Here is a 19,849-nt window from a genome sequence, read left to right as displayed (position 1 = left end):
CTGAATATAAAAATACATATAAACACATTCAGATCATGTACTGTAATCATTACTATTGGACTGTGAAGAAACTTTCAACCAGCACAACAACAAATGTTTCTGAAGACAATCACCTACTGCACATTTAACTTTGCAGGACACTTTAGCTGCGACCCAAATGGCACACTATACACTATGCACTCATTCACTATGCACTTACGCACTTACACACTCAACAGGATAGTATATGTATGTAGTGTCCCAAATGGCACACTAATGTTTGTTTACTAAGCGGAAATTCAAACCGTTTCCCTGATGACGTTTGACAGTTGCCAAATCAGTGAAATAAATGACTGAATTATCAAATAATACCTGCCGTGAGTATTGCCGATTTCACCATCGGGAGGCGCTATAATCACTCTCGTAGGAGAATTTAGCTTTCACCATCCGAAATAAATAAAGTTGTCCAACATGTGCGTCCGATAGCTCCGCCCCTTCCACTACGTAGGCAAACCTGCGGTCATTAAGTGCGTGGAGTGTCCATCATTACACACTTCATTTTAGCAGCTGAATGAGTGCATCATCCGCGTAATTAAAGTGCACTTATTATTATTAGAGTTTTCAGTGTGAACACACTACTTACATTATTTATACTACAAAACGGCGTAGAATAGTGCATAAGTATGCGATTTGGGACGCAGTGATTAAAGCCAGGTCCGACTCTGGACATGCCTGACCTAAACTAAAGTGTTACTTATTTTAATGTACAATTCAGTCTTTTAACAAACCATTAGCTAAAATTTTAGATCAATACGCTGCTATTTAGCCGCATATTCATAGTTAGTAAGAAATAAGGATAGTGTAGAATAAGATCATACTTTATAACTACCAATAAACAGTTAATATCTTAATAATAGGCAGGTATTATTAACCTGTTTAACATATGCCATTTTTAACTCTCAGTACTTCGCAATAGCATTAAACAAAAGGCCAGACTGGGCTATTCATTACATTGAGTGAATGTAAATTAATTAAAATAAAAACATTCTCTACTTCAGTCAGAATGTGAAAAAAAACTAGGCATCTTAGTCACTAACCTGCTTTACATCAAGGGTTTATTAATGATTATCAAAATACCGTAATGTGTATTTTGTGTGTGTGCGCCAATATAGACTATTTTACCATGGTAGCGTTGAAGCATTTACTGTGTGTTTTCTCCGCAGGGTCAGGGAGTGGTCAGAGAGTGGTTCGACATTCTTTCCAATGAGATCATCAACCCGGACTATGCACTCTTCACACAATCTGCTGATGGTAAATCATCATTTAAAATACATTCATTTATTTTCTTGTCAGCTTAGTCCCTTTATTAATCCGGGGTCGCCACAGCGGAATGAACCGCCAACTTATCCAGCAAGTTTTTACACAGCGGATGCCCTTCCAGCCGCAACCCATCATCACACACACACTTATACACTACAGACAATTTAGCCTACCCAATTCACCTGTACCGCATGTCTTTGGACTGGAAACCGAAGCACCCGAAGGAAACCCATGCAAATGCAGGGAGAACATGCAAACTCCACACAGAAACGCCAGCTGAGCTGAGGCTCGACCCAGCGACCTTCTTGCTGTGAGGCGACAGCACAACCTACCGCGCCACTGCCTCGCCCACATTGTGATATATCGATACTAAAACTATACACTGTGCAGTAACTGCTGAATTTTGCTTACAAGAGTGTGCAGACATCACTTTTACGATGCAAATGACACGTGCAGCTTTAATGAGAAAAAGAAGAATTATTTTCATAATTAAAAAAAATTTATTTAAATGAATTAATTATTTTATTTTCATGATTATTATTATTATTATTATTATTATTATTATTATTATTTTATTTGTTTTTGTTTTTATACCATTTCATTTAATAAAAATATATTTTATTTCATTATTTTTATTATTATTTTATTTATTATTATAATTTTATTATAATTTATTTTTTATGTACATTTTACTTTATTAACGGATTTTAACAAAAACGTCTTATTGTGGGCATGGTTTAAGTCACCCCACCATATGAAAACTGCATCCTTATCCAGATCATCTGCTAGTATTAAAATAATACATTGTAAGCACTCTTAGGTTTGTTTAATTTGCTTACAAGAGTGTGCAGACCTCACTTTTACGATGCAAATGACACGTGCAGCTTTAATGAGAAAAAGAAGAACAGTCTACAAAAACAGCCCTAGAAAAGCAGCCGCTTACACAATCACCATATAACAGTCTGCTTTTACCATTCGAGACCAAAGGATTGGATGAGATGTGTGCCAGACAATGGTTTGTCAGTTTTGTCAGAGTGTGAGGAAGCTTATTGGTCACTGCCAAGGGTCTGAACGCAGCAGGGAGTCACTGAGGCCATTACCGTCCACCCGCCGAGAGATGTGGCCGCACGCAGTGACTGGCTCTGACTCTCGGCTCTACAAATGAAGCTTATGACTGAAAATCAGCAGAGAAATTGGCTAGTGGGCCTAGCCTTCAGATGAACCGTCTCCTCTGTGTGCTATGCTGAAGTAGATAACCCTCTCTTCTAAGAACCAGCCCACTACAGACTAGGTTTCAAGGTTTACCGCAGTTTGGAAAAGCCAAGGTTTTAAGAGTAACCAGGGGGCCCAGTCTCAACCCAGCGCCACTCTTCAGTTTCAGATGCCCCCCCCACCCGCTTTTAACCAATAATCCGCGCATTTTGCACTACGTCACTGTAGTATATGTACATTTATGGCGGGCGGGAGCTGGTCGTGGCCGCCTAGGTCGCCTCTATGGACATTGCAGAGATATATATATGCAGTCCTCCAAGCTCATGGGAGTCATACACGATATTAATTTATTTTCCACTGCACCATGACTATATATTCTATTTTTATCCAAGGTTATCACTCGCCAGAAATATTATTTAGTCATTGTTTTATTATATTACATGGGTGTCCTGCTCATCCCAGAAAGACAGCTCTGTAAATTTCAATAGTTTCAAAAACATAAATTACGTTGCTTTGGGTACATTTCAATGCACGTTTCAGATGACAGATCCACTATCCGCTGTCTACATTTTAGCAAATCTAAAATACGTTTCTTTGGGTTTGCTAAGTGGAGGGCTGTTCTCTAAGCATTCTGCGCATGTACACAGACATCTGGGGCCTCATGTACGAAGACTTGTGTGGAAATCGTACTAAAACATTGCGTACGCACAAAGCTGTAAATGTGCGTACACAGAAAAAAATTCAGATGTATGAAACACTGCGTACGCCGAATCTCACGCATATTCTTCTGTACATCCGAATGAACGTGAAACTGAGCGGAACATGCACGAGCACAAAACCCCTCCCTGCCTCCGCCCCCGTATGAATATGCTAATGACTCTACTTTGGCAAAACCCAAAGAAAAAGCAACGGCAAAAGCAAGCAAGAAGAGAAACTTTGAACATAATGTGAATTGGAGGTGCTGCTTTCGGAGGTAGACCGGAGAAAAGCTGTGTTATTTGCAAGTTTGTTCTCCGGAATTAACAACAAAAGAAAAAAAATAGAGTGGGAGAGTTTAGCTGATGCGGTTAACACAGTTGGGTCTGAACATCACACTGAGTGCATTAAAAAAGAAATAGTGTGGTTTATAGGTGTAAACTGTTGAAGTGCCTATAACAATATCAGTGGCGCAGCTAGTAAGATGCATGTCAGCATGTTTTGACATGTTCGAGCATGAACTCGGTTCAAATCCAGCATCTGATGAACTCTTTCTTCTTTTCCCCCTGCTACATATCAGATTTTGCCAACTATTTATCACTAGAAAGACAAGTAGGAATCATTAATAAGTCTGTGCATCATATTTTATGTGTACATTTATTGAATAGAAATGTTTCTGATTCACGCATGCAAATTCATCTTCAGATAGTGTCTTTATAGCAATGTGTGTGCAGTAGATCGCTCAGATTACATTGGGAAAACAGGCGACTGCTGCAAATTGTGCTTTAATGTTTAGCTGCTCAAATGTATGGTATGGAAACCTTATATACCTGCTAGATGAACCCGTCTCATACAGCTGCCATTGCAAGGCTCAGACACTTTGTAGAGAGGAATTTAACACAACTGCCTCTAGGAGTCGCCAATGGAAATAAAACAGACACGCACAAAAAATGTGCGTACGCCTGCCAGAAAGCTGCCGTGGAGCTGCGCACATTCCCACGTTCAGTTCATCGTTAGTAAATCCAAACGTGAGCGATTCTGAGCGTGAAACCTGGCGTACGCAAAGTTTTTGTGTGCACGCAGCGTTGATACATGAGGACCCATATGCTCGGGGCAGCATGTTGCAACTGTGGTCGTCTTCTACACAACAGCTCCCAGTAAACATTCTGCGTACAAACTGGATGTACTATCTGACATTGCATCTTTAATAGAGCTGTCAAAATGGACACCGTCAAAACAGCTGCTTTACAATATTGTCCACCAAGGTAGCTGAATTGGTCACATGGATAAAATGTCATCGTTTCCAAAAGCTGAAGTTTCGAAATTATTTAAATAATTTTTTTAAATATATTTTAATTTATTTTAATTAAAAGATTAATCTTTTATCTTAATTATTTTTTATTTTCATAATTTAAAAAAAATTATTTAAATTAATTAATTATTTTATTTTAATGATTATTATTATTATTATTATTTTATTTTATTTGTTTTTGTTTTTATACCATTTCATTTAATAAAAATATATATTTTATTTTATTATTTTTATTATTATTTTATTTATTATTATTATTATAATTTTATTATAATTTATTTTTTATGTACATTTTTATTTTATTAACGGATTTTAACAAAAGCGTCTTATTGTGGGCATGGTTTAAGTCACCACACCATAAAAAAACTGCATCCTCTTCCAGATAATCTGCTAGTATTACAATTATACATTGTAAGCACTCTTTGGTTTGCTCAGTTTAATTTTAATTTGTGCATTGCATATGTACATGTGCATTTGTTTTAATTTACAGGTACCACATTTCAACCCAACAGTAACTCCTCTGTAAACCCAGATCATCTGAACTACTTCCGATTTGCTGGTCAAATCCTGGGTCTGGCGCTCTATCATCGACAGCTGGTGAACATCTACTTCACACGCTCCTTTTACAAGCATATTCTGGGTAACACATTCCACTCACATCGTGTTTACTATCATACTGTCACAGTACTAAGAATGAACCCCGAATCTGCACGTTCTGTATTGCACGTTTGCATGGACGGATGTAAACTTGCATAGATGATTTAATTAAATGATGTCCACAAATGGACATGTCAGGATGTCTGTGGGATCTTAAAATGTCTTAAATTCATTCATGCATTCATTTTCCTTCAGCTTAATCTCTTATTTATCAGGGGTTTACCACAGTGGAATGAACCACCAACTATTCCAGCATATGTTTTACACAGGGAATGCCCTTCCAGCTGCAATAGATTAGTGGCAAACACCCATACACACTTATTCACACACACACATTCACTGAAATATTGTGTTGTAGGTCTTGTGGATCTCAATGTAAAGCTGTACAATCGGGCTGACACACGTCCAATCACCAACAGTATCTCTCAATAAAGCTTTTAAGGAACTTTCTGGACAGACTGTTGTTCATACAATTAGTTTATTATAGATATTAATAAAAATTATGCTGAAAAAAATTTAATAAAAGAGTATGCAAAGTAGGGTTTGCATGTTTTGATGCATTTTGATGCATTAAGAGCTTTATTGATGAGGCAAGTAAAAAGTTTCTCTTGGACCAACCGGGACATTCATTCATTCATTTTCCTTCGGCTTAGTCCCTTTATTCATTAGGGGTCACCACAGTGAAATGAACCGCCAATTATTCTAGCATATGTTTTACGCAGCGGATACCCTTTCAGCTGCAACCCAGTAATGGGAAACACCCATTCATATACACACATACACTACGGCTAATTTAGTTAATCAATTCCTCTATAGCGCATGTGTTTGGACGGTGGGGGAAACCGGAGCACTGGGAGGAAACCAACACAGGGAGAACATGCAAACTCCACACAGAAACGCCAACTGACCCATCCAGGACTCGAACCAGTGACCTTTTTGCTGTGAGGTTGCAGTGCTAACCACTGAGCCACTGTGTTGCCTATAAGTCTATAATTTCATTCATAATGGTCTTAAAAGGCTCCTAAATTTGACTTGGTTAAACCGGCAGAAACCCTGCACTGTTTACATGCACAATTGAGTCAGTGGTCAGAATTGAATTGAAGCAATATTCTAGATTAACATGTTTATTAACTACATTGAAGTCAGTAAATGCTGTTTATTTGAACACACGGATGTATCGTGTGTAAAAGTGTGTGTTTCATGTGTGCGTGTGTTTGCAGGAATCCCAGTGAGCTATCAGGACGTGTCTTCCATTGACCCAGAGTATGCAAAAAACCTTCAGTGGATTCTGGACAACGACATCAGTGACCTCGGCCTGGAGCTCACCTTCTCTGTCGAGACTGATGTGTTCGGTACAATGGAAGAAGTTCCTCTCAAGCCAGGAGGAACTACCATTCAGGTCACCCAAGACAACAAGGTAAATGTAGAGTTAAAGCTGAAAGCCAGTGAGATTTACAGGTTACTTTTTATTTTAAGGTGTTCTTGTTCCTATTAATTTAACTGCTTTGATGTGGAGGCTGAAGTATGAGGAGCGCTATCCTGCTGGAGAATTGTCCCTCTCCTGTGGTTTGTAATGTAATGGGCAGCACAAATGTTTTGATACCTCAGGCTGTTGATGTTGATCATCCACTCTGCAGATCTCTCGCACACCCCCATACTGAATTTAACCCCAAACCATGATTTCTCCTTCACCAAACTTGACTGATTTCTGTGAGAATCTTGGTCCATGCTGGTTCCAGTAGGTCTTGTGCAGTATTTGTGATGATTGGGATGCAGCTCAACAGATGATTCATCAGAAAAATCCACCTTCTGCCACTTTTCCAAATGATCAACTAGAAGTCAAGTTATTATTTGCTGCTCTTACCACTGGGATTGATGACAAGACTTTTGTCAGGTAGTGTAGTAAGTACACAGAACATGTGTAATAAGGACGCCTTAAAATAAATTGTTACTGAATATTTTTTATGTTAATATCTGCTGCAAGGATGGATGAACTGAATCAAAATAAAAGTAAAGACTTTTACATTTTTACAATAAAAATCACAGTTTCTGTTGATTGAAAAATCCTACAGTCTAGCAAAAGTCTAGCATGATTTCCACAATTTTAACAGCTCAATTTGTTTAATATAAGATATTTGAGCTGCAAATTTACATATTCAAATAATTTCTGTTGCATCAAGTCACTGAAGAGTGGAGAAATTGTGCTGAATATTCAGGAAGTGTTGTTTGTAGCTCCGCCCTCTATTGAAAAGAGCACAATCTCATTTGAATTTAAAGCGACAGTCATTAAAACACCACAATTAGGATCAAAGCCTAAAAACGAGTCCGTTTCAGAGAGTTATAAAACATTATTTATGTAATATTTTGAGCTGAAACTTCTCATACACACTCTAGGCACAGAAAAATTGTGCTTGGACGCACTTGGCCTTATTTATTTGTCTTATAACTCCTGTATCAGAGATTTATTTTTTGTTTTCTTTTTATTTAGTAATTTTTTATTTAATAGTTGTATATTTTTATTTTATTTAATACATCTTAATTTAATTTTAATTATTTTTGAATTAATTATTATTCTTTTATAATAATTATTTCATATTTTAATAATTTTGTTTTAATTATTTATTTTATTTTTATTATTATTTTTTAGTTCATTTAATTTTTATTTTATATTATATTTAATTTTAAATTTTTATGTAATTTAAATGTATTATTATTACAGTTAAATTAAATATAAGTTAATTATTTTATTAGCAGTTTTCATTTTTATTTATATATTTTTAAAAAATAATTTAACTTTATTTGTTTTATTTTAATTATTATTATGAAGATTTTTTATTTCATTTCATTTCTATTGTATATTATATTATATTTTTTTATTTAATTTAGATGTATTAATATTGTTTTATTAAATTTAAATTAAATATAATTTTAAATTTTAATCATATTTATTATTTTAACAATTTTATTTTAATTAATTATGTTATTGTAATTATTATTATTATTATTTTATTTTTTTGCCAATATTTCATTTCATTTCAGTTTATTTTTATTTTGTATTATGTTTTATTTTATGTTATATAGATTTATCATTGTTTTTATTATTATTATTATTATTATTATTATTATACTACCTAGTATAGAGCAGTCTCTCAGGGATTGAAGATATGTATGATGGATATTTTTCATTTATTTGTCTTAATATAAGATATTTAGGCATCAAATTTGCATATTCAAATAATTTCTGTAGCATCGTGTCACTGAAGAGTGGAGAAATTGTGCTGAATATTCAGTCATAGTTGTTTGTAGCCCCACCCTTATTTGAAAAGAGCACAAGCTCATTTGAATTTAAAGCGACAGTCACCAAAACTACACAATTAGGATCAAATCAAAGCCTAAAAAGGGGCAATTTTGGAGTGTTTTAATACATTATTTCTGTAACATTTTGAGCTGAAACTTCTCACACACACTCTAGGCACAGATAAATAGTACTTGGACACATTTGGCCTCATTTCAGTCACCCGTTCTACCGAGTACAAAGCAATCTCTCCGGGATTGAAGATATGAATGATGGACGTTTTTTTTTTCTGTGTGTGTCTGATTTCTCTTGTTTCTGTGTCTGTCAGGAGGAGTATGTGCAGCTGGTGACGGAGCTCAGGATGACCCGAGCGATTCAGCCGCAGATCAATGCTTTCCTGCAGGGCTTTCACACTTTCATCCCCCCCTCGCTCATCCAGCTCTTTGATGAATATGAGCTGGTCAGTGGATTCCCGCTCTCATCTCTGCATGAGTTTTCTTGCTGCTACCTCTTTATATTCTCCCGTTGCATTTTTCATTTGGAGCTCTTCTCACCGCTGGTTTTCTCTCATGTGCTGAATGAAAAAAAGAAGAAGACTCAAATGTTAAAACAAATGTAGTATGTTGTATTATATAAATTAGGATGAAACGGGTAAGTTAATTAACTCTTTCTTAGATAGGAGGCGGCAGGTGTCATTGTCTCTGATAATATCATAATTGCTGTTTTAACCCTACCAACAAACAACACTTGTTGTTTAATAAGCTGTTACACACAAACAACGTTACTTTAAGTTTTAGGAGAAAACGCCTCTTATAACTCATGTGTCAGAAACTTATTTTGTTTTGTTTTATTTTAATATATATATATATATATATATATATATATATATATATATATATATATATATATATATATATATATATATATATACATTTACAATTTTTTAAGTTTAATTTAATATATTTTTATTTGATACATTTTTTATTATCTAATTTTTTTATTTAATAATTTAATTTAAATTATATATTTATTTCATTATTATTATTAATTATTAATTTAATTAATTTATTTTAATTTGATAGTTTCTTTGTTTTATTTCTGTGTAATTTTGATTTATTATTATTGGTATTATATTAAATTATTTCACTATTTTGTTTTGATTATTTTTGTTTTTATTTCATTTCATTTTTATTTTATATAAAATTATTTTATTATTTTTAAATTTAATAAAAAACTTGATTTTAATTTTGTTTTATTTTTTATTTTATAAAATTTTTAATCTTTATTTTTATTTTCACAATTTTTAATTTAGTTATTTTATTTATTTATTTATATTTATTTTATTATTATTATTATTATTATTATTATTAATTTAATTATTTAATATTATTTATTTATTTTATAATATGTTTTATTTTAAATACTTGTCTTATTTTAATTTATTTCTGTGTAATGTTGATATTATTATTGGCATTATATTATTAAATTGTATTACTATTTTGTTTTGTTTATTTTTGTTTTTTATTTCATTTCATTTTTATTTTATACTATGTAATTTTTTTTTTATTGTAGTTAATTTTTTATATAATTTTGATTATTATTATTTTATCTTTTCTTATTTTATAATTTTAATAAAATATTTTTATTTTATTATTATTATCATTACTATATTTTATATTGTGTGGATTTTTTTTTAATTCCTTTTTTTATTTTCTATTAATTTTTAATTTATATTTTATTTAATTTACGTTTATTTATTTATATATATATATATATATATATATATATATATATATATATATATATATATATATATATATATATAATTTTATTAATATTATTATTTTTGTTGTTGTTGCTTTTATATTATGTTATTTTTTATAAGTTTTTTATGTAATTTTCATTTATTTCATTTTATTTAATATATTTATTTTTTTGTGACTAGTTGTTGTGTGCTTAACGTCACTGTGTTTACGTGCAGGAACTGCTGTTATCAGGCATGCCTGAAATCGATGTGATGGACTGGAAGAGGAACACAGAGTACACCAGTGGCTACGACCTGCAGGAGCCTGTTATACAGGTATCCCATCAGCAGCAACAATTATGCTGCGTCGTTGAGCAGGATGATATAGCATAATCAGAAAACAACAGTATCTCAGTTTTCACACAGTACACACATTTACTAAGTGAGAGCCTCCACGCATACTTATACTTATACATTTCTACATTGCTTCAATTAGGATATAAATATTCAAAGATTAAAGACTCATGCTTGTTTTTTCTCCTGCAGTGGTTTTGGGAAGTGGTTGAAAATCTCACCCAAGAAGAAAGAGTGCTTCTCTTACAGTTTGTGACAGGAAGGTGTGTATGTCCATGCAGTTTGAATGCATAATAATGGTCAGCTATACAGTAACGTATAGGGTTAAAATCTGCATTTTAAACACATTATTTCATTTATTAGTTGGTTAATTATTTTAATTGATGTAATTAGCAGAACACAATAGACCTGAACTGAAATAGACCTGACTGCTAAACAATCAATGACTAACAAAAGGTCATTGTGAATGTTATCTCACTTCTGACGTCGCAAGATTGTATGAAGTCAGAACTGCTAGAATGTAAACGTTTAGATTTTAACATGGACTAAAGCATGCTGTTGAGATGTGATTGAAAATGCTCTAAATGACTGAGTTTATTTGTATTTCATTTATTATTATTGCTCTTCAGCAATATTTTGCGACAAAGTCACGTTAGTTGCAACAGTTTATACATTAGTATTAGTATCTAGTAATTGACAACTAATGGAACTCTGTTGTACTGTTGCTGTTTTTGTTTTTTACTTCATTTTTGTTTTAGATTAAATTTTATTATTTTTTTATTTAAAATTATTTTTTTGTAAATTAATTCATGTAATTTAGATTTATTATTATTATTTTATTTATTTATTTTTATTAAATTTAAATTTTTTAATGAGTTTTTATTAGTTTGTTTCTGTTTTATTTTATTTTCTTGCACTCTTACTCTGTGCTTTTGATAACGGATTACTACTTTTAAGCTGTTGGAAATATGCTGTTATTTGTTATATTAATATAAAGGTTTTATACAGTTAAATTCAGAATTATTAGCCGACATGTTTATTGTTTATCAGCTTAAAGGGGCCATTAATATTGATCTTAAAATGGTGTTTAAAAATGTTAAAACTGCCGAAATAAAACAAATAAGACTTTCTCCAGAAGAAAAATTATTATCAGACATACTGTGAAAACTCCCCTACACTGTTAAACATTATTTGGGAAATATTTAGACAAGAAAAAAATGGGGCTAATAATTTTGACTTCAATGTTAACTTAATTATGATGATATTATTTGTTAATTATTAATTATTATCTAAATCATATATTATATTATATTATATTATATTATATTATATTATATTATATTATATTATATTATATTATATTATATTATATATTAATGCATTTCTGTTAAACTTAAGTTTATCACAATTCATAGTAGTTTACTAACACTACTTGCTTAATACAAAACTAATTAGCTATTTATTAATAATTCGTAAGGTAGTAGTTGGGTTTAGGTTTTGGATTAGGGCTCTAGAATAAGATCATACTTTCTAACTACTAATGAACTGTTAATATCTTAATAATAAGCAGGTTATAAGCTACTAGTTAATAATAGCATGAATTGAGACCTAAATTGAAGTGTTAACCCATCAAAATGCATTTTAAAAATACAGACTCTGACCAAATTATCAGTAAATGATCAATAAATCAAGTAATCAATAAATCTGTAACACTTTAGTTTAGGTCACGATTTTAACAAACCCTTAATTAACACTACTATATTAATAAAATGCTAATTCGCTGCTTATTAGTAGTTAGTAAGATATAAGTTGGGCTTGGGTTTTGGATTAGGGATCTAAAATAAGATCATACTTTATTACTACTAATGAACAGTTAATGTCTTAATAATAATAATAATAAATGTAATAAGCCAGTGGGTAATAGCATGAATTGTGTCCTAAACTAAAGTGTTACCTGCTTTTTTTTAAATATAAATTAAATATATATATTTTACACTAATTGATTTTATTTGAACACATTTTAATTCTGTCTAACAGTTCGAGGGTCCCTCATGGAGGCTTTGCTTTCCTCATGGGTGGCAGTGGTCTGCAGAAGTTCACTGTCGCCGCTGTGCCCTACACATCAAACCTACTGCCTACCTCTAGTACATGGTGAGACACACACACACACACACACACTGCATTGCTCTTATTGCACCACTAGAGGACACTGTGTCTCTTCTCATATTTCTGAGCTGTAAACACAGAGCTGCTCTATAACATTCTAGAAAGGTTGCTGCATCCCAATTCACATACTTATCCTACATCCTAAAAGTGTGTACAATTTAAGTGAAGAAAAAGTACATACTTTTGAGTATAGTACAGCTTTGAGACATACTATATCCTCATTAACAAGCCGTTATATTGCTTAGTTAGGACACCTGTCAATCATCTTGACACATCATCCACATTTCTTTAATATTTAATTACTTACCTTAATGGAGATTCAGCTGTGTGTTAATCTGCCATTCACAAGTCTTTCATGCAGGAAAATCTTCTCAGGAGTTTAGATATTATGCATTCACGTCCAAGAAATGTCTTTATGGAAGTTCTCATTGTTGCTGATGAAATTTAACACGGGAGACGTGATTGAAATGCTTTCCAGTTGGCTAGATATTAATTATTAGTCATTTAAACAACCTAAGCTTCTGTAGTTGATGGTTGGTTTCGCATGTCCACCATATTTGTAGTTTTTTTTACATCAAGTTGTAGTTCTTATTGAATTCACGTCGAACATGCAGGGTATTGTAGGCAATATTAGCCATTAGAGTACAAATGCTTCCAATTTTAACCAGAATAGTGGAGCATACGGGATGCTCTTTTCACCATACTACTGCTTGGGACACACTGACTATTTCTGAATACTATTTAGGATGGATAGTATATGAATTGGGACGCAGCAAGTGACAAAAAACAAAGTGCAGGTACATTATGTTGCTTAGTTACGACACCTGTCAATCATCTCGACACATCTTTCATATTTCATTTGTATTTATTTACTTACCTTAATGAAGATTCAGCTGTGTGTTCACAAGTCTTTCATGCAGAGAAATCTCCTCAGGTGTTTGGATATTATAAATTCATGTCCAAAAGTGTCTTTAAATAAGTTCACATTGTTGCTGCAGATGAAATTTAACACGGGAGACGTGATTGAAATGCTTTCCAGTTGGCTAGATATTAATTATTAGTCATTCAAACAACCTAAGCTTCTCTAGTTGATGGTTGGTTTCGCATGTCCACCATATTTGTAGTTATTTTACATCAAGTTGTAGTTCTAATTGAATTCACTCTCAGTGCACAATGTATTGTAGACAGTATTAGCAGTTAGAGTACAGACGCTTCCAATTTGTGCCGGAAATAATGGAGCATCCGGGAACCTTTGGCATACTCGTTTCACCATACTACAGTTGGGCACACACTGACTATTTAGGGTGGATAGTATGCCAATTGGGACGCAGCAAGTGACAAAAAACAAAGTGCAGGTACATTATGTTGCTTAGTTACGACACCTGTCAATCATCTCGACTCATCATTCATATTTCATTTGTATTTATTTACTTACCTTAATGGAGATTCAGCTGTGTGTTCACAAGTCTTTCATGCAGAGAAATCTCCTCAGGTGTTTGGATATTATAAATTCACGTCCAAAAATGTCTTTATGGAAGTTCTTGTTGTTGCTGATGAAATTTAACATGGAAGACGTGATTGAAATGCTTTCCATTTGGCTAGATATTAATTATTAGTCATTTGAACAACCTAAGCTTCTCTAGTTGATGGTTGGTCTCACATGTCCACCATATTTGTAGTTTTTTTTTTTTTTTTTACACTACATCTGTTTGTAGTTCTAATTGAATTCACTCTCAGTGCACAATGTATTGTAGACAGTATTAGCAGTTAGAGTACAGACGCTTCCAATTTGTGCCGGAAATAGTGCAGCATCCAAGAACCTTTGGCATACTCGTTTCAACATACTACAGTTTAGGACACACTGACTATTTAGGGTGGATAGTATGCCAATTGGGGCGCAGCAAGTGGCAATAAAAACAAAGTGCAGGTACATTATGTTGCTTAGTTACGACACCTGTCAATCATCTCGACTCATCATTCATATTTCATTTGTATTTATTTACTTACCTTAATGGAGATTCAGCTGTGTGTTCATCTGCCATTCACAAGTCTTTCATGCAGAGAAATCTTCTCGGGTGTTTGGATATTATAAATTCATGTCCAAAAATTTCTTTAAATAATTCACATTGTTGTTGCAGATGAAATATAACACGGGAGACATTATGGAAATGCTTTCCAGTTGGCTAGATATTAATTATTAGTCATTCAAACAACCTAAGCCTCTCTAGTTGATGGTTGGTCTCGCATGTCCACCATATTTTTTAGTTTTTGTTTACATGAGTTTGTAGTTCTAATTTAAATCAAGTCCGATGCACAATGTATTGTAGATAGTATTAGCAGTTAGAGTACAGACGCTTCCAATTTTTACCAGAAATATTAGGGCATCCGGGAAACTCTTTTCACCATACTACAGTTTGGCACACACAGACTATTTCTGAATACTATTTAGGATGGATAGTATGTAAATTGGGGCGCAGCAAGTGACAAAAAACAAAATAAAGTGCAGGTACATTATGTTGCTTAGTTACAACACCTGTCAATCATCTTGACACATCATTCATATTTAATTACTTACCTTAATGGAGTGTTAATCTGCCATTCACAAGACTTTCATGCAGAGAAATCTCCTCAAGAGTTTGAATAATTATGGATTTGTGTCCAAAAAGGTCTGATTTAAGTTTACAATGTTGTTGCAGATGAAATGTGATTGAAATATTTTCCAGTGGGCTAGATTGTAATTAATAGTCATTCAAACACTTTAACACGAAGCCTCTCTAGTCGATGGTTATTCTAAAGCGTCCGGCATTTTTGTAGTTTGTTCATACTAGTTAGGAGTTCTAATCAAATTCACATCTAATGTGCAATGTATTTTGGGTAATATCAGCAGTTTGAGTACAGACGCTTCCAATTTTAACCAGAAATAGTCGAGCATCTGAATCTTTACCATACTCTTTTCAACATACTACAGTTTGAGACATGCTATTTTTATTTTAGGATACTATTTAGGATGGATAGTGTGGCAAATGGGACCAAAGACTGTAATATGGACAAAGTTACAAGTGGGCGGGACTAATCGTTGTCATTTTGTTCACGCGTCATATCACCAACCACACTTCAGATGACTGTTCTAGACCCTACAGCTAATCAATCGGGCAGGTTCTGGAGTGCATTACAGCTCTAAAGAACATTATAAATGATCTTAAATAAAACAAATACATGTATAGAGATGGTATATAAGTATATAACTTCACTCACTTGTGATATGGAGGCAACTTGAATGGTTTGTGAGCACAATTAAGTGCACACAGCATCCCATATCATCTGAAAATTGTAGGAAATAATTCCAAAAGGCATCTGACCGTGTAAAGCCACATAAAACAACACAAAAATATGATTTATATGCTGAGTTCAGCAGCTAATCAGCCGGAATCAGCTGAAGTGACGGTGAGCAGCAAGACCTAGCTCTCAGTCAAGTGGCCCCTCCTTATTATGCAGACTTAATATAACCTAATATAAAGGAAACAGATGAGTTCCAAACAAAATCACCCCCTCACAGTTGTCATGAAGGGTAATATTAGCTATATGAAACAAAAGCATCTTTAGACCAGGCTGTAAACATGTTTTTTGTCTGCTGTAAATTGGCTATTTTAACAGTGGGCTCAATAGAAATCTGCTCTATTATGTAGCCAGACCTAGCGGAATTTGGGAAGCTAATTTGCTTGATTGGGACGCAGAAAGTGACGAAAGTAACAAAAAGTGCAGGTGATGCCAGTGATTTGAGCCTGTAATGTAGCATGAATTAACGTTCCCTCTGTTTTTTCCCAGCATTAACATGTTGAAGCTCCCAGAATACCCCAGCAAGGACGTCCTGCGGGATCGCTTGCTTGTCGCACTGCATTGTGGGAGTTATGGATACACCATGGCGTGACGCAGGTTTTCTGTATTAGCTGTGATTTTTCTGCTTAAGAGACACGACACGCACGCACACACACACACGCACGCACACACACACACACACACACATACACACACGCACAGACTCAGTTCAGGGATTCTTTAACACTACAATTCAAAACATTTCTTTTTTTTGGCTTACTGAAGTCACTGACAAGGTCATCAGTGAATAATGACATGGTTTATTGATTCTTCAGACACTGAGGCTGCTTTGATGTTTGTCATATTTCATCAAGTTCAAGACAACACAATATTTTGCATAAAGGAAACATTTTTAATAATCTTTTTTATTTTGTTAACTATTTTTCCATTACTGTAACTGTCAGTTTACTGTATTACATCAGATACACTATTATTATTATTATTATTATTATTATTATTATTATTGTTATTTTTATTATTGTTTCTGCTGCTATTATTTTATTATTTAGTACTACTATTAACAACACTAATAAAGCAATGTTTTTTGTTGTTGTTGATATTATTATTATTGTTGTTAATATTGATAATAATAATAATAATAATAATAATATAAACAATAATAATAGTATTAGTTGTTATAATTATTGTTATAACTGACAATAATGATGAGGATGATGATGATGATGATGATAATAATAATAATAATAACAGTACAACTGTTATTGTTGTTGTTGTTATTATTGTTATTTGTATTACTACTTCTACTACCAATAATAATATTAATAAGAACAATATTATTGATATTTTTATTATTGTTGCTACTGCTATTAATTTATTATTATTTATTATTACTTGCAGCAATAATAATAAATATTATTGTTGTTGTTAATATTGATTATAATAATAATGACAACAGTATTAGTTGTATTATTATTATTACTGACAACAACAACAACAATAATAATAATTATTATTATAATAATACAACTTATTATTATTATTATTATTATATTACTGTTTGTATTACTACTACTACTAACAATATTATTACGAACAATTTTATTGTTATTTTTATTATGGTTGCTACTTCTATTATTGTATTATAATTTATTACTACTAACAACAATAATAATAGCAAACAATATTGTTGTTGTTGATATAATAATAATAATAATAATTAAATTATATTTATTATTATTTATTTATTATATAATTATTATTATTTGGATTACTATACTAATAATAATGTTAATAAGATTAATATTATGGTTATTTTTATTATTGGTCCTTCTGCTGCTATTGTTTTAGTATTATTTAGTACTACTAACAACAACAATAATAAAACAATAATGTTATTGTTGGTATTATTCTTATTATTATTGTTATTAATACTGACAACAACAACAATAAAAAATAATAATATAATAATATTAGTTGTATTATTATTAATATTACTACTACTACTACTGCTACTACTACTAATAATAATAAAAAAACATTATTATTGTTTATTTTAATATAGTTTATTATTTTATTATTTGTCATTACTAAGTAACAACAACAACAATAATATATTATTATTATTAATAATAATGATGTTTTTATTACTAATAATAATATTATTAATAAGAACATTATTTATTATTGTTACTACTACTGCTTATTATGTAAAACTATTAGCAAAATAAAAACAATGTTATTATTATTATTATTAATAATATTATTATTATTGTTAATAATAATACTAGTTCTATTATTATTACCGACAATTATAATAATAATCAATATTATTTAATTAATATTATTTAGTTTTTAATTAAATAACATACCTAATATTATTAGTAATAATAGTATTATTATTATTATTATTATTATTATTATTATTAATAATACATTGAATTATAATTACTTATTTTAAAACATTATTTTTATTAATATTAATAATAACAACAATATTAATAATAATAAAATAATAATAATAATAATAATAATAATAATAATAATAATAATTATTATTATAATAGCAAAATACACAAATACTTGACAATTAAAGATTTGACTATTGGTTTCTCAACAAAATTAAATTCCTCACTTAACTAGGCTGTGCATTGTAATCCATCTTTCTTTTACTCCTTTATTATGGTGACCCAAACATGTTCTTGACCGGCTTCTTCAGCCTCACTCTCACAAAATACGCCACCGACTGAATCCGAATGCCCCGTGGCATCAATCTTTCACATTAATAACCATAATCCATGCTGTATAATTTCAGTTTATGATGCTGTTCAGCTCACTGCATGCGTGTGGATGCATGAGAGATAGTGGGATATATTTATAGATTCATCACAGCTGATAAAAGATGTCGACACATTATTGAAATATTGTGATTTTATGTTTTTTTTTTCATTGCGTTATTGGGTTTGTCTCTCCTGGCACACTTTCAAGCTGGCAGTATATACGTTTTTGTACTGTTTCATGATTATCGTGCCATATAAATGTGTTTATGTAGGCAGATTTAGTAATATATGAGGTTGTCAGCATAGTCCAAATACACCTGATTTTATATTTATGTCTCAGTTGTGCTGTTAAGTTATTTCAGTAAGGTTTTAGGTGTGCCAAATATCATCATATACTTCATACAAATCCTTTACTCTTGCAATACGAGGACCATGCTTTTTGGAAAGGGACGTCATATCATTTTAATAGGATTGTAAAAATGTCTTTACTATTGGTCGTGGTTAAAGTCAAATTGTAGATATATGGATCTATTTATTCTGATTTATCGTTATGATTGGGGATTCAGATTTGTTTTTGTACTTGTAATAACAGAGTATATACCGCACAATCTTTTGGATATTACAAGAGGGCATCAACAATATTAAAGTATGCTTTTATTACAAATGAGTCTGATGTGTGTGTGCTTTATATCGCAGTTTATGCAATCTGACAAGCCTCTGTTGGCTTTTTATACACTTCTAAACTAAGCTTTGTGATACAAAGTTGCATAGTTTCATGACAATTTATCTATTTTTGGCCACTGAATTGTGTTTGTTATAAAACACTGCTATGTATTTAAACATTTCTTTTTTTGGTGACATGGGAAATGTTCTTAATATGGGGTTAATTCACCCAAAAATGGAAATGACCTCATAATTTACTTACCCTGAAGTCATCCTCAATGACGTTTCTATGACTTTTTATGCAGCAGATTGATTTAACGGAACAATAATACGTTTTC

At 31.9% G+C, this 19,849-nt stretch overlaps 1 protein-coding gene across 3 annotated transcripts in view; it reads left to right on the top strand.

Annotated features, from left to right (window-relative positions):
• The window catches only part of hace1 (HECT domain and ankyrin repeat containing E3 ubiquitin protein ligase 1), a 38,688-nt gene extending 21,597 nt beyond the window's left edge, over positions 1-17,091 (top strand). Inside the window, exons 17-24 of one of the 3 annotated variants that reach the window (XR_015510600.1) lie at positions 1,203-1,290; positions 5,010-5,159; positions 6,397-7,070; positions 8,800-8,931; positions 10,453-10,551; positions 10,762-10,832; positions 12,607-12,720; positions 16,561-16,972. Coding sequence is in view for 1 of the 3 variants with exons in the window: in NM_001423976.1 (NP_001410905.1) it covers positions 1,203-1,290; positions 5,010-5,159; positions 6,397-6,593; positions 8,800-8,931; positions 10,453-10,551; positions 10,762-10,832; positions 12,607-12,720; positions 16,561-16,663 (954 nt within the window). In the remaining 2 variants the exon portion in view is untranslated. 3 annotated transcript variants of the gene reach the window in all.
• Positions 17,092-19,849: the final 2,758 nt, after the last annotated feature.

Source organism: Danio rerio, chromosome 16 (assembly GCF_052040795.2).
Source record: "Danio rerio strain M-AB ecotype USA chromosome 16, GRCz13ab, whole genome shotgun sequence".
NCBI classification, from domain to species: Eukaryota; Metazoa; Chordata; class Actinopteri; order Cypriniformes; family Danionidae; genus Danio; species Danio rerio.
Note: the sequence above shows the minus strand (reverse complement) of the source record. Positions and strands in the feature narration are given on the sequence as shown.